Here is a 23,629-nt window from a genome sequence, read left to right on the forward strand (position 1 = left end):
TCAGGTTAGTAGCAAAGATGAAGATTTTCTTGACCTTTCTGTGGATGTGGAGCAGAATACATCTATTACCCACTGTCTAAGGTAACCTCATGAATTCTGATTGTGCCTGAGCTTTTGACCAGGCTAGTAAATAAGTGTGGGGGGGAAATCCTGTATTTCTTCAGTAGATAATCTTCATTTCTGGTAAACCAATGTAATCCTATTATTTTGTATTTCTTCTTCCCCAAGAGAGATTAAAAATAAGTATATGTGATCTAGAGACGAGTCCTGCTGAGAAGAGAGAGGATCAAGTGGAAGTCATTAGTCATTACGTTTAAAAAAAAGTTTTTAATCTTTAATACAGATGTGCGCATTTGGCTTTCATAACTCTCTCTCTTTCTCCATCACGTGTGTACGCACAATCACACGGTTAAGTTAATAAATGCTGCAGATGCCTACCATTACTTTCCTTTTCTAAGCTAATCTAGTATTTTCAAAACTATGCACTTTTGAGCTGAGACCCAACGAGGGAGTTGCCTCTTCCTCCATCTTTCGGCATTCTATGGAGATTATTTATGGAAAGAAATTCCTCCTCATTAGGGCTGAGAGAAGGCAAGGAGCCCAGAGTGTAAGAGCAACACCTGCCCAGGATTACTTGATATTTGTGTATTGACTTGCACATTGATGATGTGCCTGAAGTTGATATAGAGACATGATTCCCTTTCCCCTCCTCGCACCCTTCCCCCTCCTCCTTTCAACAAGAGGTTGTGAGTGCTTGTAATTATCCCAGCCCTGTCTGGACACTGGGGATAGAGGAGTGAGTATCAGACAGGGTCCCTGCTCTCGCACCATTTATGTCCTAGTGGGCATCCACAGACAGTGATCAGTGCTTTGAAGGGAGTTAAACAGGCCTAGAGAGTGCCTGGTAGTGTGGATGCCAGTGTAGACCAAGTGTTCAGGGCAGGCCTCCCCATTCTTAGGATGCCATAGCTCAGGGACGTTTTATAGTGCTAGGACAAGGCGCTGTTGATTTTTATCAGTTTTAGAAGACTAGATTGAAGGGACTTCCTGTGATGGATGGCTGTCATCTTTCAGGGCAAAGGCACCAAACTTCATCGTGGAACAGCTTCGGGGTTCGTCGGGGTGTGACGGATTGTGTGTGTGCGTGTAGGGGGCGCTGGTTGCTTTCCCAGTTCCCAGGAGTCCGAGGTCCCCTCCGCCTTCTGCCCTGATAGTAACCTGGTTACCTCAGCACGTCCTGTTGGTTTGGCATTTCAGTCTTGTCTCCAAATGCCTTAGGTCCAGGTGTCTAAGACAAGCTTGTTATCTCTTTGTTTGCAAAGTGTTTTCTAGGCCAGGATGGCCTCTTTTTCTTCGGAATGGTTGTTTATGGCATGGGTTCCTCAAATTCCTGTGAAAAGAAGCCGTTTTTGATTTCCCCAAGGTTTTGTGATCACAGAGAATGAATGAGAGGAAGGATATTACTTGCTCATCCCTCTTTTTTGAGAAGGGGAGTTGGGGAGAATTTGGAGGTAGGGAAGTTGTCTGCTTCCCCTGCCTTCTGAGAAATTCCTGGGCTGTTCAAAAGGTCAGATCGCAGTGGCCGGAGCTTTGAGACCAACCAGATAAAGGGCGAACTGGCTAGTTATAATTTCCACCTTTGGGAAACTTCATTATAAAGAAATGTAACCCAGAGTTGGGTTTCCATTTGTTTTTCTGGAGAAATGTGTTTATTGGTCATGCATACCTGATGAAGGCAGGCTAGATGCATTTGGAGGTGTTAAAGCTGGGATGGGCGAGTGATGAAGTAACCCTGGAATGCCTTTTAAGTAACATTGGATTTTCATCTGATTGGACTGTCCAGGCTGATAATCCTGAAGTGCCTGCCCCACCCCCTTTTTACATCATCCTTAAACTAGACTTTAACTGACTTACCGATACCTGGCCTCATGTATGCCTAAGCTCTCACCTCCCCAGCATGAATAAAGAGAAGCCTGGCAAGGGTTGCCATTCAGGTGTCTGTGATGGGAGTGGCAGCTTTCCAATACATTGCAAAAGAAACATGTGCAGGAGAAAGGCCCAGGGAATAAATGAGCCAGCTGATCCATTAGCTTTTTCTGTCTGAGACAAAAGAGAAGAAATGATCAAAGGAATGATCTTTATTGGCCCATTTCATGGTTTAATTTGATTTGTAGTCTTGAAGTTTTATTTTTAAAATTAGAATTGAGTTTTCTTCTTCAGCATCACTGTCTGCCTGTCTCTTCTGATGTGATATTTTTATCCTTCTTTTATTTTGATAATGAAAAACATTAAAAATCAAGCGAAGACCGTGGGATTTAAATGCCAGATCTCTGCCGCCTCCTTCCAGAAGGGCTTATGTGATCGATTACAGTGTGTTTTCACTGACCTTTTGTCCCCGAGAAATGATAATACGAATAGTGGTTAAATCCAGGATGTGAGTCTAGAGAAGCCATGAAGTCCATGTTGTCGCTGAGCTATAATTCTAATATTTCAAATCTCAGTGCTGTGTCTGAGGCAAGATGAGCCAGCTGTATCACAGGAGGATACTTAGAGTATTGTTTTTCTTTTGTAAAGTTCAGGGATGGCCTCAGGCAAAACCTTAAAATACCTGTAGTTTATCTTAATTATCCTTCCATGGCCTTTTTGGTATGTTTTGTCTTCCATTTCAGTGCCTTAGTCTCTTGTTGTGGCTCCTTCACAGAAACTTACCTTTCTTCTCAAGTGCTCCATGTTCTGAACCCACTTTCCTCTTCCTCTGCCTTCCTCTCATTAAAAATTCCCATCCTCCTAGTGCTGGGGAGGTTAGCTAGACAACAGGAGGAAAGTGCCTTTTAATTCTTCCAAAGCTCTATTTTTAAAATTACTTTTTTTTTCTGCTGAGGAAGATTTGCCCTGAGCTAACATCTGTTGCAAGTCTTTCTCTTTTTTTGCTTGGGGAAGGTTAGCCCTGAGCTGACATCTCTGCCAGTCTTCCTCTATTTTGTATGTGAGTTGCCACCACAGCATGGCTGATGAGTGGTGTAGGTCCACACCTGGGATCTGCACCTGTGAACCAGGGCCGCTGAAGCAGAGCGCACCAAATTTAACCACTACACCATGGCACACCAAATTTAACCGCTATACCATAGGGCCGGCCCCAAAATTACTCTTCTTTTTAAAAACTTTCATTTTCTACTTATTTTGAGAAACTTCTTTTATGTACTAAGTTCATATCCATCCCTGTCTGTTGCCACATGCTTATCTCTCTTCTGCTTCTCTGACCTGTGTTTCGGATTTGGTTATTGATAATAGGTATTTTCTAATGTCTGACACATAAGTTTTTCTTGTAGATTTCTTTTTTCAGTCTTCTTTAATACTCTAGTCAGCGGTTCTTAAACTTTGGTGTGTATCAGAATCACCTGGGGAAGTTGGTAAAAATCGAGGTTCAGGTCACTTTCAACTTCTGTGAGCCTGGGCCTCAGGTTTTAATTTTCCAGGTGGTTTTGATACCACCAGAATTTGAGAACAGCTGCTCTAAGCCTTTGCTACTCAAACAGGGTTCCATGGAGTAGCACCGTTGACATCACCTGTGGTCTCATTAGTACAGCAGCATCTCAGGTCTCCCCCAAGAATGAATGAATGAATCAGAATCTGAATGTTGGTGGGATCTCGTGATTCACATGCATGCTAATATTTGCAAAGCATTGGGTGCACAGCCCTGGCAGCACATTGGAACCACCTGAGAAGCTGTAAGAACAGTAATGCCTGTGTTCTACCTGGAGAGATTCTCATGTAATTTATAGGGCTGGGGGCCATTGAGAATGTTTTTAAGGCTCCCCAGGTGATTCTAACGAGCAGCCAGGTGAACCACTGCTGTGGATTCTGCAAAAAAGCCTCCCACTTGGTGTGCCCTGGAAAATGGGGTACAGGTGTCTATTGATCCCTCGGCTCCTGGGAGGCTGGGCAGAGCCTGGAGCTGCCAGAGCCCCATGGCCAGCCATAGGAGCAGCCTCATTGGTTTACCCCAGCTCCCTTCTCTATGGGATCATTTTGTCTGTGGGTCATGACATGAAAATTATCAAGAAGCATTGCTTGAGAATTTTTTTTTAAATCAATTTTTGAACTCTTGTGTTGAGTGGAAAAGTTAAGATTTTAATTAAAAATGTATCAAATATAGAGATTAACTTGGACATGATAGCTGTCTTTACAAGACATCCAGGAACATAGTTTTTCTCCATTTTTTTCAAGTTTTCTCATATACATTTCCATGAGGTTTTATAGTTTTCTTTCCTTAAAGAGGCGTTTATTTCATATTAGATTTGTTCCCAAAGTGTATTTGTGTGTGTGTGTGTGTGTGGGGAAGATTGGCCCTGAGCTAACATCTGTGCCAGTCTTCCTCTATTTTGTACGTGGGACACTGCCACAGCATGGCTTGATGAGCAGTGTGTAGGTCCATGCCCAGGATCCAAACCCATAAACCCTGGGCTGCTGAAGTGGAGTGTGCAAACTTAACCAGTACACCACTGGGCCGGCCCTCAAAGTGTATTTCTAAACAGTGTTTTATTGTCACTATGACTCTCTTTAAAGAAATACAAAGCGTTTGTGCTTCCCACCAGCCTCCCCCGTGCTTTAGTAATTTATCCCGAGTGTCGGAAAGATCTCTCTACTGTCTCTCTCCTCTTTGACTTTCTCCTTGGAAGGTTTCGACCTTTGTTGTCTGCTTTTGTTCCAACAACTGTGCAGCATCAGCTGACAGACCTGCTCTGCCTCAGAGTTTCCTGCCAGGGTTGTCCCCTTTTCCTAGCCTCATTTTCCAATTCTCAACTCACAGGTACCCTAAATGCATTAGCCTATCTCTCACGGCCACGAGCTCGAGCCAGCTGGTGCTGAGCAGGATGGTGGCTGTTTGTAAATCAAGTCTAAATTAGGTACTAAGTTCTGCTGTGTTTCTACCTACCTGGGTCTGCAGATACTTCGAAAAACTTTTTTTGAAAAATGAGAGTGAGTAGAAAGTGTTTAATTCCTTATTCGTTGCTGTGTCTGCCTTAGTTATTCTGCTTCTTTAGTTGATAAAGAGGTTTGTCTGTGGTAGACATTCCAAGGATGTAAATCTCTACCATGGCCCATACGCACCTCCCCTTCTCCGTGATTCCTCCATTCCACCCCAATAAATCCTGTGCAGGCCAAGAAAAGATTTCACATCAGTTATCCATTGAAGAGTTGGCCAGTATTCATTCAGCGAAGTTTGAGTCTATATAATGCACCAAGCACTTGAAATCTGAGGCATGAGGATTATTGCCTTCTAAATTGTTTCCTTGCCTTTCGACCCCCTCCTGTCCTTCCTCTCCAATGCTGCCAGAAGTGGCGTTTCTTAAAAGCACTGTCTGATTATGTCTCTTCCTTGTTGCCTCTGGTTAGTGAGACTGCTCAGCCACATGGTGCACGCCAGCTTCTGAGAAGCGTGCTCCGTCCCTTGCCTCCATGTGTCTGTGCTGTGGCATTCCCTCCACCTGCTACACTTTCCCTCTTGACAACCTGACTTGGACATCATCCCTTGGGGAAATGTCCTGAATTACCCCAGTTCAACTTCATTTCTTCTTCCTCTGTGCTTTCCCCTGGCCTTTGTACACCTGCTTCTGTCTTCGTTTGGTCACCCAACACACACTGTGAAATGCCATGATGTGTTGGGCCTGTTCTCAGTGCTGAGCTTTAGCAGTGAGAGAGACAGGGTCACTGCCCACAGAGAGGGGAGGCAAGTTGTCGAATGACTAGGAGGATGGTTTTAGATAGTGCTAAGTGCTCAGAAGAAAACAAGACAGCAACGGGATGGGGCAGAGTAGGTTGGAGAGTGGCCAGGGAAGTCCTCTCCAAAGAGGGAACATTTAGGCTGAGCTCTGAACAATCAGCGGAATCAGCCATGGAAGCATCTGGAAAGGAGCTATCAGGGCAGCGCCGGTGGTTGGTAGGAAGTGGTCATCTCCTGATAATTTGGGACTTCCTTAGTTCAAGATAAGGGCAGTTGTGTGTGGTTTAAATTTCACTTTCTTAACATTTATGCTCTTTGAAAATGGAGACCACCTGATTCACGCTATTTTTCATTAACTGACAATGATGTCACGTCGCGTTTTTTTGATTTTTTTGGACTCAACTTATAGTGTAATGATGGGCTTTTACTATAGTTACTATTTTTCTATGATAATTTTTAATCTCCAGTGTACAGCTGCTCTCTGTTAAACTCTGACTTTTTCCTGGCTCGGTTGCAAACCCTAGTTCAGATCTAGCTGTGTCCATTAAGTAAAGCTGTGCTTGAAAATCTCTCATGGTGGGCTCGTCACCCGGTCCTGTGGATGTGCGCTGATGGCATCGGAGCACTGGCTCGTAAGAAAGCTCTTTTGCCGTTACTTCTTTCTGCACATTCGCTTAAAAATTACCCTACAGGTGGGGCTGGCCTCGTGGCCGAGTGGTTAGGTTCGCGCGCTCTGCTGCAGGCGGCCCAGTGTTTCGTCGGTTCGAATCCTGGGCGCGGACATGGCACTGCTCGTTGAACCACGCTGAGGCGGTGTCCCACATGCCACAACTAGAGGGACCCACAACGAAGAATATACAACTATGTTCCAGGGGGCTTTGGGGAGAAAAAGGAAAAAAATAAAATCTTTAAGAAAAAAACAAATTACCCTACAGGTAATCGAGGACTTAGAACGTGGTATACCAAGTGCCTTTTGGACTTGTTTTTAAGTTGAAAATATTTTCCTCTGCAGAGACTTCAGCAACACGGAGACACTGTGTAGTGAACAGAAGTATTATTGTGAAACATGCTGCAGCAAACAGGAGGCCCAGAAGAGGTATGTGAAGGGTCGTGCGGGAGGGCGGCCGTGGGCCTTGAGAAGGAACCAGACTGTGGCGTCTGACAGATCTGATTTTCAATTCCAGTTCCACGGGCTCCTAGCCGGGTAGCCTTGGGGAGTCAGTCACCTTCCTCACTGGAAAAACTGGGATAGGGACGCCATCCTCAGAGGCTGTGCACTCATCTGATCGTTTGCTCATTTGTTTATCTGTTCGTTCATTCATTCATTCAACGAATATTTATCAAGTGCTACTATGTATGTGCCAGGTACTCTGCTGGGTAAACAAGTGGTGATCAGTATAATCTCTGTCCTCTTGGGAATAAGGGCAAGTTATAAAAAGAACTTAGCATAGTATGTAATGCATAGTGGTCACTCAATAAGATTGATAGTATTGCTTAAGCATTGGAACTTATTATTTAGAAGACATAGAGGTTAAAAAAATTAATCATTTAGTAAGGAATCATAAGGAAATCAATTAAATATCAGTTATATGGAGAGGCAATAAGGAAATTATCACACTCTGAATTGAACTAGGACCCAAGGTTACCCATCTTTTTACCAGCATGAGCCACTTTCAACTCTTGGACAGTCTGAGAGAAGCAGTGATTCCCTGTTATCTATCCCCAGAAGCCAAGAAAGTTGACATTTTGATTATCCTGTGCAGCCTTCCTGTGGGTTGGCTTTGCCCGGCGCACGGCTGTGGCATGGTCAGGGTAACTCACGGTTCTCATTACTGCTGTCTAAAACCCTCGGGTCTAGAGCCGAGGCTGAAATCATTTCTCTGCCCAGCGTCCCAGCCCTTTGCCCCCAGACATGCACGTTTTTCCTTGCTGCATCCAAACTTATGAAAGGTTAGTCGTGTGGCAGACGGGATGGAGGTGGGATGCAGTTACCTTTCGTTAGTGGTCAGGGGAGCTCACTCGCCTCTGCTCCCATCGCATACTCTGAATCTGCCTAAGGTGGGGCCCAGGTCTTCCTGTGTGACATGAGGTGTTTTCTGTTCTAGGCTGGAGGTTTTGTTTTTTGGGATTTTTTTTCCCCCTGGAGGTTTTAGACCTTAAAAGGGCGCATGTTCCTGTAAAATACACGGTTCCCTATAAATCTTATCTTCCTGCTGATGTGGTTATTTTGCTTATTTTTACGAACAGGGTTTTACCTCAATAGATTCCTGCAAAATATTGTCTTAAAATTTGTCCCTTTCAAATAACATGCATTTAAAATAGGTGCACACTGAACAGCATTTACACTAATTCAGGGCATTCACAGAACGGGGGTCCTGGAGGGCAACCAGAAGATCCTCTGTTCTGGCAGAATTATCTACATAAACTGTTGTCTTTGTGACTTTTGACTGAGGAGTATTAATGGTCATCTAGTGAAAAAAGCTTTCTGTGTCTATGTAAGTTTGGGAAATGCTGCATCAAACAAAAGAGAACAGTTCTTTTACTCTGGGATTTCTCAGAACCTTCCACATGTGAAAGAGCAGGGAGGAGCTTGAGAATAGAAAGTAGCCATGTCCAAACTTGGCCATGGAAACGCCCCCCTATTAACATCTCCAGTGCTGTAATAGCCCAGCTTGGGAAGTGTAGCCCTAAGCCAGCCCCTGTGTTTTGTAAATGAGGAAACTGAGAGCTGGAAAAGGGAAGTGACTTGCTCAAGAGCACAAGAGCAAGGAGTGAGAGGGGCCCAGCATGCTTGGCTTCCTGGTGGCCGGTGGTGTGCAGCGTCTGCCCATCCGTACCAGTCCTCAGAACCTGCAAGTCCAGCCCATGCCCTTCTGCTTGTCCTCTCCCCAACCTCCTTTTCTCAAAAGCTATTACCCCTCGTCTCCATGATCTCTGGGTGAGGGGTGGGCGGGGTGATTGTTCAAATATTGTTCCTTCCTGGGAGGCAGAGGGCAGTGACAGAGAGCAATCACACATTATATTTTTATTGGTACAAAATTCTGGAATGTCTCCTTTGACCAAACAGAAACTAGCTGTCATGCTCTTCTCTCGCTACCTATGCCCCAGTTAGCCAAGAATGTAGGATGAAAGTCAGTGCTATGTAAGCGAGCATGCTTTTATTATTGCAAGTAGTTTGGTTATTTGCTGATTTGAAGCTTGTTAGCCCCCTCCTGCTCTTTATTTGTGCAGGCAGCAGTGTATTCCATTTCCCTAACACGTGCTGGGTACAACTGATTTCTATTTCGTGGTTTCTTAGGATGAGAGTCAAAAAGCTGCCCATGATTTTGGCCCTGCACCTAAAGCGGTTCAAGTACATGGAGCAGCTGCACAGGTACACCAAGCTGTCCTACCGAGTGGTCTTCCCCCTGGAACTCCGGCTCTTCAACACCTCCAGCGATGCGGTGAACCTGGACCGCATGTACGACCTGGTCGCGGTGGTGGTTCACTGCGGCAGGTAAGGGCAGGCGGTGAAGCGGGTGCCCATGACAAGTGTGAGGTTTTCCCTGTGCTGAATAGGCCGAGTGGCTCCCTTCCTGGGCTGTGAGACTCCGTAATAATGGTACTTTGGGGAATCTTCCAAGCTCTTGTTTATTTATCATCTCAAAATTATTCCAAACACCCCTACGTACACATAGAAAATAAAATAAAATCATTTATTTTAATTATTTATTAAAATAATAAATCTGTGTTGGATATAAGTGGTGCTTAGGAAGAGTTTGAAATAAGATGGAGAAATAAATATTTATGTATGATTGTAATTTTCACGAAGCCAGGTGACATGTATAGTATGATCTCAAAAGTATTTTAAGATGTAGGAATAAAGGCTGGAAGCAGTAGGTCAAATTTAATAATTTTTTGGCATCTTCACTGATTAAATATGTACTCTTAAAAAATATTCTTTATGCAGTTTTCAGTCTTTCCCCAACATTCTGTAATAAGTACGTAATAAGAAGACAGAGGGTAAGAGAAGTCCCTCAGACGTGGAGAAGCAAAGCATTTTGCTGACAGTCCTTTGAGCAAATATTTTCTATTCTATTATTTGGTCTCTGCATGGAAAAGTCTATTGGAAATTCCTGTTCGTTATCCTCTGCTCGAGTGGGATGGGGTATGTCCTGTCCCTGAGACAGCACAGCTTCCCCTGCCCTCGTGGGTACTGGGTTGGGGCCTGTCGCAGAGCAGGCGTCTTCCTCTCCCTCTGCCTGGACCCGCTTGTGGTGAACAGACCATTACCAGGAGGACGCGTGGTTCCACGTGGAGGAAAGGACTCATTCATTTTTTGCCCTGTCCTGGGGTGGATGGTGTCAGAAACTGTAACTTCACCTCGGAAGCCACCTGTGTTTTGTCCTGTGCATATTAACTTTGTCACCAGCTGTTTTCTTACATTCTCAGGAAGTTATATTTATCGGCCAGTATAAGCCAGCTTTGTGTTTTTTCCCTGAAGGATAGTCTATCAGTTATTCTTTTAAAGAACACAGGGGTCCAGCAATCTGGAAACTAGCCGTGAACACTGGGTGGGAGCCCACGGCAGGGGTCAGGAGGAGGTGTGGGGGCAGGCAGAGCCTGGCACCTGGAGGGCATCGTGGCCGAGGTGGGTGGGAGGGGTTGTAGACAGGTGATGGGGAAGCAGAAGTGCTCAGATGTGTAGGGTGTGCTCAGGTTTCAGTATGGATCTCTAATCCCTGGGAGCACTGTGAGGCAAGGCGGAGACCCGTTTAGGGGAGCTGGGGGACGAGTAGGGGGTTGGGTTCTGGACTCGTCAGTTTCTGTAATAGGGGCACGGGGTCAGAGCAGCCCAGTCAGTGAGGGCGAGTTGGTGCTGGGTCACGCGTGTTACTAACTAGCATTCCTTAAATTCCTCCCACTAGAGACTGGATTGTTCTCATACACAGAGCGGGGCTGGGCTGGCCTACGGGCTGGGATAAGGTATCTTCGGCTGTGGGCACTGGGAAGCTCTGAGGTCGGGAAGCCGAGCCCATCCCCTCCATGGCCTGGCCCACATTTGCTGAGGATGCACAGCCTCCTTCGTTGATTTCTCCTGCAAGTATTTTTTGAACCCTTGTTTCCTGGGTTCTGTGGCAGGATCTGAAAGTACGGCAGTGAACGAGACACAGGAGCCCTGCCCCCCGTGAACCTAGGATCTAGTGGGAAAGATAATTAACAAGTAAACACACCAGCCTGCCACCGCCAACAACAAACCAACCACTGCAAAATAATTTATGGTTTTGATTAGTGCTATGAGGAAGGAATGGGCGATGAGAGAGCAATGGGAGGTACGTCTTCAGGGAAGGTGATGGGCAAAGACTTATCTGCCCAGGTGATACTTGAGCTGAGGCCTAAGGGGTAAAATGGGCCACACATGTGAAGAGTAGGGGAGGATTGTTTCAGGCGGAGTCATGGCAAGTGTGGAGGCCCCAGACGCGAAGGGGTGGAGTGTGTGAAAAAAGGAGACCTATGGGCTGGAGCTCAGAGGGAGGGGAAAGAGGGGTTGGCTGGGGTTGGAGAAAGGCAAGGACACATCATGTGGGTCATCTCGCGTTTAAAGCAAACAAAAAAGGGGAAATTTGGCTTTTCAGCTTTAATGGTGCATTGAAAAAAAACCAAAACAAAACTCGAGATCTAGGATTAAAATCTCCTCACTTGTGCAAATATAACTACATGGTAACAGCGGTTCAGTTGCTCTTTCTCCTTTTTTCCATACTGTGTAATATATACCTTTTTATTTTTCTACTTGTTATTATACGTTATGGTTTAACATCTTTCTGAAACGAAATCAGATCATGTCACTCCTCACAATCCCTCAGGGTCTGGCTGGCTCATGCACAGCAAAGTCCAAAATCTTAACCATGATAATATGCCATTCCCCGCCAGTCTGGCACCCCACTCCCCCTGCCCCCTGGCTGACTGGGCTCTGGCTTCCTTGCTGTTCCATGGACATACCAAGAGCTACCCCCCTCCCCTAAGACCTTTGTGCTTGCTACTACCTATTCCTGAAACTCCCATCATAGTCACGTGGCTTATCAGGCCCCCCTCCCACCCTCCCTTCTTTCAGGGAAATTTCCTTCTGCTGAAATCTCATGTTACCAGAGAGGTCATCTTTCACCCCTTCGTGTCAAATAGTACCTTCCCTGTGTCACTCACAATCCCCTTACTCTGCTTTATTCTTCTTCATGGCCCTTACCACCACTTGGATTATACTTATATTTTAGTTTGTTTATTGCCTATCAAACCCTCACCCCAAGGAAGTGTGGCCTTTGTTTGGTTCACTGCTTTTTTGCCTGACCAGTCAGAATAGGGTCTGACACATCACAGGTATACAGTAATTACTTGTTAATATTAGTTGAATTTGAACGTCTGTTTTCCCTCCTGGGTTGTGAGTCCTTAGAAGACAGATGTTTTATTCATCGTTGCATTCTGTTGTGCCCAGCACAGTTGGCACCTGGCTGTCCTCCATAAATTGTGGGCAAACAATTGTGGATGCAGACATGACCTATAGCAAGTTCTCTGTCCTGATCATAGAGTTTTTTCTAGTAAATCACTGCTTAGAAAGAGTTACCTAGAGTTTTGTAAAGAATAAGTGTGGAGCCGGCCCTGATGGCCTATTGGGTAAAGTTCTACACTCTCACCGCTTCGGCCACCTGGGTTCGTTTCCCCATCTCGGGACCATACCACCTGCCTGTTGGTTGCCACGCTGTGGCGGCAGCTCACAAAGAAGCACTAGAAGAGCTTACCGCTAGGATACACAACCACACACTGGGGTTTTGAGGGGAAAAAAAAGAAGTGTTCACGTGCTAACTTGCTTTTGTCTGCTCTTTTCCAGTGGTCCAAATCGTGGGCATTATATTACTATTGTGAAAAGTCATGGCTTCTGGCTTCTGTTTGATGATGACATTGTAGAGGTGGGTATGCAGATGATCCTACACTAGGGGTAGGGCAGAGACAGAATTTGGGGGGATGTGTATGTGTGGACATTTTCTAAACTAGGCCTGTTTTCCCATAATCTGACTTGGAAACAACTTAGATTTCTTTCAGAACTAAACCCTGCTGCTCCCCATTCTCAATAGGAAAGGAAAAGGGATGTGAGCATGGACTTATTAATGCTGTGTTCTCGTTAACTGACCAGCCACACACGTGGGATCTCTATGCCACCATAAATTATATGTAACTCCTGTTTCCTACTGTGACGAAAGCCCTCTCTGATACAGACCAAATAATAAACTTTGAAGTTCTATCAAAATTATTTCATTATACCAAATTCTTCTTGTATTGATTATTATTTAAAAATGTTTTTTTCCAGTCTCTTGGACCTGGAAATCTTTATATTACATTAAAGTCTTCCATATGTTGATTTTGTTGTAAAGGAATGCTAGCTGGAGAGAATTGCACACGCAAAGACACGGTCTATTTTAGCCCACTAGGGTAACACTGAAGGGAGTGAACTCTGATGGCCTGAGAGAATTAAGGTTATTCCCAAGACCGTTTACCGTTTGGAAGACAGAAGTCCTGGCTTCTTCAAAGAGTGCCCACGTATGGTTGCTGATAAATTAGAGGGTGGCTTTCTTCCCCAGCGATGTGGAATTCATGTAGTCATCTCCCTCTTTCAAGTCTGTGGAATTATCTGTTTGCTGGTGAAATTCCCAGTTGTGATTTTATAACAGTGTGTCTTACATTTTCTCGTGCATTACATTAGTTTTTCTTTCCTTCTCCCAGTAATCATGTTGAACAATTGTATTGTTTTATTTCTCTTTTATTGCAGAAAATAGATGCCCAAGCTATTGAAGAATTCTATGGCCTGACATCAGATATATCAAAAAATTCAGAATCTGGATATATTTTATTCTATCAGTCAAGAGAATAACTTAAAGAACCGTGGGACTAACTCAAGTGGGGGAAAATATTCAAAGCACTATTCTCTGGTTTCTCTGCAGACTTTCTTCTTCCCCAGCAGCCCGCCAGTGGTATTACCCTGAGTCTCAGTGGTCTGGCTGTGTTAGACACTCTCCCCTTGTTTTTTTACATACAGCACTACTTGTGGTCTTATTTTAGTCTGAGTAGAGTTAACTGCAATCAGATTGTAGTAAGATTTATATTAATAACAGTTGCTAATTTTAGGATTGGGTAAATGCTGTGCCACTGGCTGAATTAGAATGACATTTCCTCCGAATGTCTACAGTCTATTTGGGGTCTTTGCTAAACTTCCTAAATGGCTCCCGGGGTCTCCTTTCAATGCATTCCTTTAAGTTGCCCCTGGAAACGTTGCGACCCACTTTTAGCTTCTCTGCCTCTCTTCTGACCGAAGGACAGAAAAATTGGATAGATGTTCCCCATTTAGGGCTGCACTTATAGCTTTAAGTTTGTGCAAGTGAAAATGTTTAAACGTGAGCAACCTCGATGCTAAAATCATCCTCCCAGTGGAACAGGGTGAAGAAAAGCTGTTCATAGTGGCCAGCATCTGCCTGGGGGCTGTGCTCGCGTCGCTGTTAGAATTCCAGGGGCTCAGAAGGTGTGGAGCTCAGGGCAGGCAAAGCCAAGAGGAGGAGGCTTTTGTGGACAGTGAAGTTACCTTTCTTACCTTTCTACCAAAACCAAGTTTCAGGAAAATAACTCTATGCTGTTTGTTTTTAGTGATACTTTTTTTCTGTCAGGTTGTGTGAGTTGTATCTATCCTTTATCTGGCACTGCTAAGCTTTCCAGGGTATCTTTGCAATCCTGCTGGTGTTTCGCAGTCTGTGGTCCCAGGACTGAAACACCACGGTGACGCCTGCAGCACAGCTCTCCTTAGCCAGTCAGTACCAGCAGCATTGTTTTTCAGGAAGAACAAAGGCACTGTACCTTTACTACCATCAGCCACGTTGTACAACTGTTCACTTTTTAACATTTCAGCCTGTTTACTGAGGCACTGGCAAGTCCCAGGACGAATATGGAACCTTTCCTGGAAGGAATACTGGAGTTAGCTGGGTGTGAAGGTGGGTCAAAGGAAGTGTCAGTGGGCAGGTGGAGGAATGAACAAAATGGCGGCGTTTCTTTGGCTCAGACTCCTAGGATGCTTGACAAGACGGAGTTTTTTGGAAGAACCTCATCTCACCATAGTTACTTTTACTTTTTTCACTTTTGTTATATATGTATTTATTAGATCATTGAATATTGGTACCTTTTATTAAAAGGGTCAATTTGGTGTTTTGCCATTGAGCTGGTTTTTGGTTTCCTACAAATACTATGAGTCTAGCTCTTGGCTTCCTTTGGGAGGTCAGTTGATTTCCATACACTATAATATACTGTGAACATGTTATTTTGTTACCTAGTAAATCAGCGAATGAACATGCAAACATTTGGCATAATGTGAACTAAAACTGAAATTGAAAACGTTAGTGGCCATTTTGCAACAATTAAGAGCATAGCACTTTATCTAGATGAAAACTGGATTTCTTATCTTTGAAATATCTTGAACTGTTTATTGCTCAGAACTTAAATAAGCATGCCAACGCTCATTCGTTCATGCTTGAAGTGAAATGTTTTACTTTTCACTGGAGAAGACAAAAACAGGGTGATCTTCACGTTATTGTTTTATACAAGTGACGAAAATATACCTTGCCTTGTTTAGAGGCGAATTCATATTTATAAATACTTTGTCTTTTTTTCCTCCATGAAACATATGCAGTAATCACTTACCTGGAAAGTGAGTTTTTATTCTGTTTAAGGAGAGACACTTTCCAACTGAGGGTGATTGATATAGGGAACTGTTTGTACTATATATAACCCATATATTTAACTGCAGGTTGCAAAGTTTAAAAAAATGATGGTTGATCTCTAATATATTTGGAAATTAAAAAAACTATTAAAATTATCTTTGAAGTGACTCTTGAAGCTAATTTATTAGGAAAAAAAGTTTCAATTGGAAGCCTGTAGAATTAATATCTAAATGCTAAATCATAAATTCAGGACATTTTCTTTTTCCTTTGGATGCACAAAGAAAGAGTTTTTCCCACTAACTTAACTGAAATAATTCTTTTTAATAGAAAGGGTCAGTTAAAATTCAGTATTCATGGATAGATTTTTGGAATAAAAAAATAAGTATGAAAGATAATGCAAAGACATTAAAGTGTCATGCAGGAAAAAAAGATGGGGAAAAGACCAAAACATACTCACCCACCAACCCTCCATCAGTTTTTTAAACTTCAGAGTTATCTGGTCGTTTCTTCCCTCTTCCTCTTCAATAAATGAAACAAACACTAGGCAGCTACATTCCCCCCCCCCCCCCCCCAATCATTTCACTTTATGTAAAGACAGTAGCAAACACTTTTTAATTTTTCATCCCTCCTTCATCGTGTAAAGCAGAGAATGGCTGGGATGTGTGAGACCCTTCTGAGGTCAGTGATAGCACAAGAGCGCAGCAATATTCCCTCAAACGGCCAGGGTTTTTGCGTGTCGTTTTCTGGCAGGAGTGAGTAGGCCTGCTGTATTTCTTTTAACTGCTGGGTGTTTTAAAATAAGTTAAGTGTTTTACACTTAAAAAAGAGAAGAAATGTTTGCTTTATTGGTTACTTACTAGTTTAGCATCTTGATTATGGTACAGTATGCTAAAAAGTCATTTGTTTAAAAGTAAATTTCGGTAAAATGCTGATATCAGTCCTGTTGTGTTGATGCCTTTTCCTTTCTGAGGCACCACAAAGTGGACTGGTTTGAAGAGAGCCAAGGAACAAACGAAAAGGTGTTGGCTTGAATAGGAAGCCAGTCATGTTTGGTTTTATGGCTTCATATATTTTGGATTTCAGATGAAATGGGGGAAAAAAATGACAGAAATGGTCCCTATGTGTTTATTTTCATGGGTACCCTTAATTTCATGGGCATGCCTAACAATGAACTGTGTTCTAACTGGAGCTTAGGGCTTATTTTAGATATTGGAGTGTAGCTTTATTACAGATGGGTTTTATCTTTAAACATTGCATTCTGATCAACTTTGTATATTCATATGTATTGAAATGTTGTGCACTAAATGTTTTGCCCTCGTTTGCTATTATATGGTCAAGGCATTTATCAGCACTATTGTGATTAACTCATGTAAATGGCATGGGTCGGGGAAAATTATTTCCTACTTTTCTGCCTATTAAATTTCTGTTTTCCAGTATTACATTAATTTATTTTTGGCTTCCATTTTTGTATAAGCAAAATAGTTACTGTATTTGTGTGGCATTCATTTGACTGTGTTGCTAAAAAGAAAATTTAGTTTTTATTTGAAATAATTTGTACCTTAATTTTTTTAATGTAACCAATTCAAGCACTTTAAGCAATAATGTCAATCTTGTGAAATTTCAATCAGTTTAACACCCTGCCTCTAAAATTGTTTGCAAAAAAGTAAATAAATAAAATAGGAATTCTCTTCCTAGGGAATTATATCCGAGTAATGTTACACACATGGACTTAAAATCCTTTTTATAAAATGGGAGTCATTGGCAAGTCTCATGTCCAGGTAATCGTTCCATACTTAGTTTTGAAGCGGTGGAATGTAACATGGTCATTGTTAACATGCAAAGACAGTACTACTGTCAAGGTTGACAAAGTCAGTGTTCTGGAGGTAACTTGCCACTTTTTGAGTGAAAAAGATCAACAGGATTAATCCAGAAACCTGTATCTGGGGAATAGCAAATTGAGAGTATCAGTGAAAAAAAAAATTAGGGGTGGGTAACTTAGGCATCACAATGAGTTGCTTAGCTGGGCCTTGGCATATAAAATCTCTTCTACCAGTTATGAAATAGAAGATCCATTTCCAAAATGAGGAAGTGGCTTCCAGTGCTGCGATCCTGTCGGCGTCTGGTTTCTAAGTAGGAGTAGGAGTACGGTCCTGGCCCTGGGGTACGGACAGCCATCCCCAGGCTGCTGGGTGGTTTCTGAGCTGTGAGGACTCCCAACAGGGGGCCAGGTGCAGGTGCATGTCCTGTGGTCTCAGAGTGTGGCCTCCCAGGGCTGACACTCAACTTGCTGTTAACATGCCTAAGGGTTTTTTTTTCCCCACCCAGTCACTTCGGGGGGGTCCGTGTGTGGGCACAAGATTGTCATCTGAATACTTTTGTCTGGGCCCAATTATGGGAATAAAATCCCACAGCCCAAGAGTCAGGCAGTGTGCCTTTAGGTCTCCCCGTTTCCCTCCATCTTCTCTGGGGGCACTTCTGTTGACCCTGACTTAGCTGGAACAGAGGCTCCTTGGGAAAGTCGCTTATATCCCCCCTGAAGGCTGTAGGAGGGGAAGACCTCAGGAAACGGTTTCTTTTCTAGGCCTCATTTTGTCCATCTGTCAAGTGGAGTTTATAGGAGAGGTCTGTCACCACCAGCAGCACACAATTTCTGGAATGAGAAATGTTCTCCATTTCTCCAAATGTCCGTCCCTCTCTGTTCATTGATACTTAACACCTTCAACAGAGAAGGAAGCCTTCCATTTCCATTACCTCGTATTTATAGGAAGATAAAAATATTTGCTAAGTCATTTTTTTTTTTCCTGAGGGAGGATTTTGATTGTGGGGATGGTGCTAAAGACAGACCACTGAGACTTGTCCTAGAGATGCCGCAGGTGGAGAGATTTGGCACCTGTTATATGCTAGGGATTGTGGTAGTGGTTAGGGATAAACAGGTGAAGCAGAGAGGGTCCCTCTGCTAGTTTCTTGCCTCAGAAGAATAGTCTGTGGAAAAGAAATTTGTTGGATTGTGGGAAGAACGTGTGTGGAGGGAATTCATCACCATCACAGAGTTTGATGTTCGGCCTGGGTCTTACCGAGCAGATGGCTCTGCTTCCAGTGGGCACTGTGAGATAAAGCAGGCCTCTTCCTTTTTGTCTTGGATCCACTTCTTGAAGCCCTCTTTCCTGCCCGCCCGCTCTTCCGTGTTGCCGTAGCCTGCCTTTTAGCTCCTTGTAGGGAGGACAGAAATTTTTTAAATGAAGTGTAAATCCATTACGTTGCAGCAATGGACTCGAGCATTTGCCTCTTAATTCTCATGTCAAAAGAGCCAGAATATTGAAAGTCTTAACTGTGGATTTTATGAATCAAATATCTAAACAATCTCTTTACATTATTATCCAATAATCAGAGACTATCCAAACTTACCAAAATCAATCAGGGCATGAGAGCTCTTAAGCTATGTGACTGATAATTTTATTGGCTTAGCAACCTGTGTTCCCTTTTTTGTGTTCCCTTATGTTTTAATAGTGCTTTGAACAAAGCACGTTAGTAGCTTACAAACAAATGAATAATTACTTCGTTTTGGTTATGAGACACCAGAGTCAGAAACAACATTAGATTTTGTAAAAACGATTCCTAATTTTGTGCTCGTTTCCCACATGATGATTCATAATAAAGTATTTATTAACAATCTTGGAGGCGTCATCTTCCTGTTGTAAGTTACGTGGATGCGTTTTTATACGGGTGGTCTTAGGTGTGTGGGATTCCACAGAAACTCCTCTTGGGAAGGTTGGACACTTGAGCTGTGGGTTGAAATGCTACTTTGTTCTTACCTCCTCTTAGTCATAGGGGGTTTTCAGAAGAAAACTGAGACTTCGAGTTGACTTGGCTGGAAACAAAATAATTTGGTAGTTGGAGCCACCATTTCTATATATTTAAGTCCTCCTCCTGTGGTCCCACTCAACTGTATTTGTATTTTGGAGTCTCTCCTAGTTGACCTTGCCTGAGAGAACATTCTGTGCTGAGACAACTGAAAATAAACACCAGAAAAATTTTAAGAGTGAGCCCTCATACCTCGCGCAGCAGCTGAGTCTCTTTACTCAAGAGCTTTTCTCCAGGTTGAGAATTGCCTGTTTCCCATGCTGTAGGATAGATTTTTTTTTTTGATGAGGAAGATTGGCACTGAGCTAACATCTGTGCCAATCCTCCCCCTTCTTTTTCCTCCCCCAAGCCCGGGGCACAGTTGTAAGTCCTAGTTGTGAGTCATTCTAGTTCTATGTGGGAGGCCACCACAGCATGGCTTCATGAGTGGTGCGTAGGTCTGCGCCCAGGATCTGAACCAGCAAACTCCAGGCTGCCAAAGCAGAGTGCACAAGCTTAACCACTATGCCACTGAGCTGGCCCCAGAAAATATTTTTTAATGGATTATGAAACCTGTGTGAAGAAGAGACTCATTCTATTGGCCTCCCCCACATTCCCACTCCCAGAATGAGTGTTTGAAACCTCTTTGAAAAGAAGTTGCTTCTGCATATTTTCCTATCTCTGCACCCCAAAGCCCAGAGAACAAAACCTAAGTATAAATTGCCTAGGTGTGTTGTAGTTGCCAACTTGGGTGTTTGAGGCTTCAGCAGAAGTAGAGGTGAAGGCTGTAGAATGGAGAGGAGCCCTGTTGCTAGATGTTCATTGATTGACCTGGTGTTTTAAACTATGTCGTCTGAGCCTGTGAAGGTTTATGAAGAACAAGCTCACTGCAGAATCTGCCCTCAGATGGGAATTTTTACAGAATGTAGAAGGATAAGGGGTATAACTTGGAGCGGGAAGAAGTTAAGACCCTTCTGACATCACTGCTTAGCCTCCAGCCTTGGGTCTTGTTGCAGCATCTGCCCCATCCGTGCATGTGCCCTGCAGGGTTAGATGGGACCCCAGTGAACCCCACAATCCCCCCAGCCTTTCGCTGATTGATGTACAACCTACAGATTCGATGCCCTTTCTGTTGTTGCCCTGGCCTTGATCTCTGATAGGAGAATTTTAGACTCAATAGTAGTGTGAAAAAGCCCTGCTGGACTTGGGCTCAAGTCCAGGTTCTAGTGCAGGCCAGTCTAGCTGGTGTCATCATCATAGCACGTGGGGAAAGCAAAGGACCAGGAGGCCTAAGATCTGAGTTCAAGTCCCGACTGTGACTGTGGTTCTAGGATCTTAGAGGTCTGTCACCTGAATCGGATGGTGGACATAATGTTGAGGTTAGGATGCTGAGTGGTATTTGGCAAAGGGGCCCTTCTGCACAGGTCCTCAAGGGAGATAAAGACACAATTGCCAAAACAATGGAAAGCACAGACTAGCTAGTTACTTAAATAATTAAGAAGTTCTGGGGTACTATGTTATGCTGTTTTGTTTTATCTAATCCCCACAACGTCTTCTAGGCATAAGAGACAAGACTAAGAGAGATGAGAAAAAGAAAAGTGGTCCCTCACAGCCAGGAACTAGCCTGAGACAGCTAGGACAGCTGTCCTGGCGCTCACAGCTGGGCCATGGTATTTTTGGGTTGGACATAAACCGTCTCACAGAACACCAACCTCAGACGAGGTCATGCTGTGACCATGTTCAAGTGAGACAATAAACAAGACAACTTCATAATTTTATCTAAGCACAGACAAGAACAAGGTCGTTGCAAACCGCAAAACACCAAACATCCCTCTCTCCCACCAAATCTCACTGCTGCTGCTTGACCAGTGACAGTGTTAGCTTTGCTCTCATCTGTCCTAGATGAGATTAATTAAGGTACACAGTTAAAGAAGTATCCCCACTTACTGACAGCACCCCATCCAGAAGGAAACCCTGTTCCTTAAACCCCCCTCCAAATTACCAAAGCAAAGCTCCAATCCTGTAAGTTCTTTCTGACACCTTCTTCCTGAGAAGCCCACGCTTCCCCAAGGCGTGTGGTCTCTCGCTGCTGTGAGCATTAATCACAGTTTGTTCAACCACACTTGTGTTCCTGGTGGTCTGGCTGGAGAGCATGGGCAGCAGAGTGTGCTAGACTGCGAGATAAGCCACTTCCTGGGCTCAACCTTTATCTGCTGTTCTCATGGCTAGAAGGAAAAAGAGCCACACACATTCAAGGTTGTCGGTAGTGTCCCGATGTCTAATTGATCTGCAGGAACTCCTGCCCAGAGGGGATGGTGGTGTTGGGCTGGATGCCAAGGGAGGCTTCTCACAAGTAACCTTGCATAAATCTAGACCTCGGGTTTTCCTAACCTATAAAATGATGTCAGAGCACAATTATGTGTAGAAACTTCTGGAAAACATGATAGGCATATAAGGTGATTATGAGCAGGATTTGTTCATTATTTATAGACTCCTGGCACCTCCACACCTACCCTTAGAGTCTCTCAGCCTCAGGTGCATCTGTCTCTAGAGCCCTGAGTTAGGTGTCAGAACCCCGATTTGAGGCAGTCTCAAACCAGCAAGATGGGGCCTGAGCTCCATCTGCAGGGAGGGTACAAAATCTCTCTCAGGAATCCCAATTTTATCCAACAGAGAAGGTCCCAGTTCTGCCTGGGTGTTGTTATGTATGCCAGAGAGCTTTTGCGAATGGTAGGGTTGGGTTGGGGTCAGGGGCAGTGAGGCAGGAAGGCGGGTGTCCACGGAGATGTTAGAGGACATAGTGCAGGGTCTAGCGCCCTCTACTGGGAGTGGCCTGAAAATACCCCGATTTTTCTCAAAGAAACTGTTGTATCCGTCTTGCCTTTATTTTATATACATTTTTTTTTTTGTCCACGGGTTTTTGTTAAACAAACCCCAAACCTGACAACAGTTATCTTGAATCCAAACCAAGGCTTAATTTAAACGGGTCCTCACCTTTCTGCAAGATGGGGCAATGGAACGAGGGATTGTCAGGGTCAAAGGAAAGGAAAATGACCTTGAAGACAGAGAGAATCCTGTTCACCTCTGAAGCTTTGTGTCTAGAAGAGGTGGTTGAGTGAAAACCAATGCGTATTCTCAGGCAAGGGGTGGAGTGGAGGAGCCTAAGACAGGAGAGCCGAGGACTGTTGACTGCTGTTCCTGTTTAGCTTGTTAATATTACAAAGGAGGAAGAAAAGAAAGAATAAGAAGGGAGGAAAGAAAAATGGTATCTTTGAGAAACTGATGTAAGGGTTTAAATCAAAGATCTAAGAGCCACCTTCTTATTTTGGGAGTGAGAGGGAGAGCACCCCCCAGCAAGCCAGCTAAGGAGATAAAGCATCATTTTAATCCTTACAGTCTTCCCCGAGGGCAAATAAACTGTTTGATTTCAGCTATTTATCTTTTGGCTAAAATTCTTTGCAAGCTATAGACTTCTGTGCACAGACTGTAAGACCTCCCCAAGAGTGGTATGGGGTAAGCACTCATTTATTGTTTTAGAATTTCTAATCTAGAATTTCATCTATTGTTTTAGAAAATTCTTTTGCATTTTGGAGCAGTCCTACATTATTTTTGCTCAAGGCATTTATTTGTAATCATGTCTGCTGACCCCAAACTATAGGATATATAATAGAACTTTAGGCTCAGGATTTTTCTCTTCTCCACTTTGATATATGGATATTAGACATGAAGTCTTGGACAGAAAGTCTATAGTGACATCTGAGAACAGGAACTCTGAATAAGTGAATGATAGGAATGTGAGAATTCAATAAAGACAATTTGCAAAGTGGAGCTGAAGGGAACAGAGAGAAAGAACGCGTTATTCTTCAGCCTGGCTGGTTAGCGTGTGACTTCTGCTGCGCTAAGACTTAGATGAAGTGGACTGATAGAATCTATTTTGAAATAGATTTCAGGGCAGGCAGATAGATTTTATTTTTAAAAACTTTATCATGGGAAATTTTAAACATGTACAAAGGTAGAATAGAGGATAGAATACTGAACTTCCATGAACCCACGACTCAGCTTCAACAGTTAACTCTGGCCAATCTTGTTTCCAACTGGTAGGATTTGTAGATGGACCTGGAAAGTTACCAAACTAACAAGTCTCTAACTCTTCGGAATCTCTAAACGCATAAAGGATAAATATATGAGTTGTTAGTATGAATCAAATCTAGGGGATTATCCACTTATTCTGTCACTCCTCTAACTTGAAATGTTTCTGCATAAATGTGGAGACATTTTTGTGATATAGATTTTGTGGTTGAAGTAGGCTTAACTTGTATAATGGTGAAATAATGTG

At 43.5% G+C, this 23,629-nt stretch overlaps 1 protein-coding gene across 1 annotated transcript in view; it reads left to right on the plus strand.

Moving 5' to 3' along the window:
- The window catches only part of LOC124237268 (ubiquitin carboxyl-terminal hydrolase 46), a 62,184-nt gene extending 45,616 nt beyond the window's left edge, over nt 1-16,568 (plus strand). Inside the window, exons 5-9 of the mRNA XM_046656730.1 lie at nt 5-81; nt 6,738-6,821; nt 9,024-9,221; nt 12,585-12,663; nt 13,521-16,568. Coding sequence (XP_046512686.1) covers nt 5-81; nt 6,738-6,821; nt 9,024-9,221; nt 12,585-12,663; nt 13,521-13,622 — 540 coding nt within the window. The 3' untranslated portion in view covers nt 13,623-16,568. The remainder of the gene's footprint in view (nt 1-4; nt 82-6,737; nt 6,822-9,023; nt 9,222-12,584; nt 12,664-13,520) is intronic.
- Nucleotides 16,569-23,629: the final 7,061 nt, after the last annotated feature.

The sequence above is a fragment of the Equus quagga genome, chromosome 3 (genome assembly GCF_021613505.1).
Source record: "Equus quagga isolate Etosha38 chromosome 3, UCLA_HA_Equagga_1.0, whole genome shotgun sequence".
Taxonomy (NCBI): Eukaryota; Metazoa; Chordata; class Mammalia; order Perissodactyla; family Equidae; genus Equus; species Equus quagga.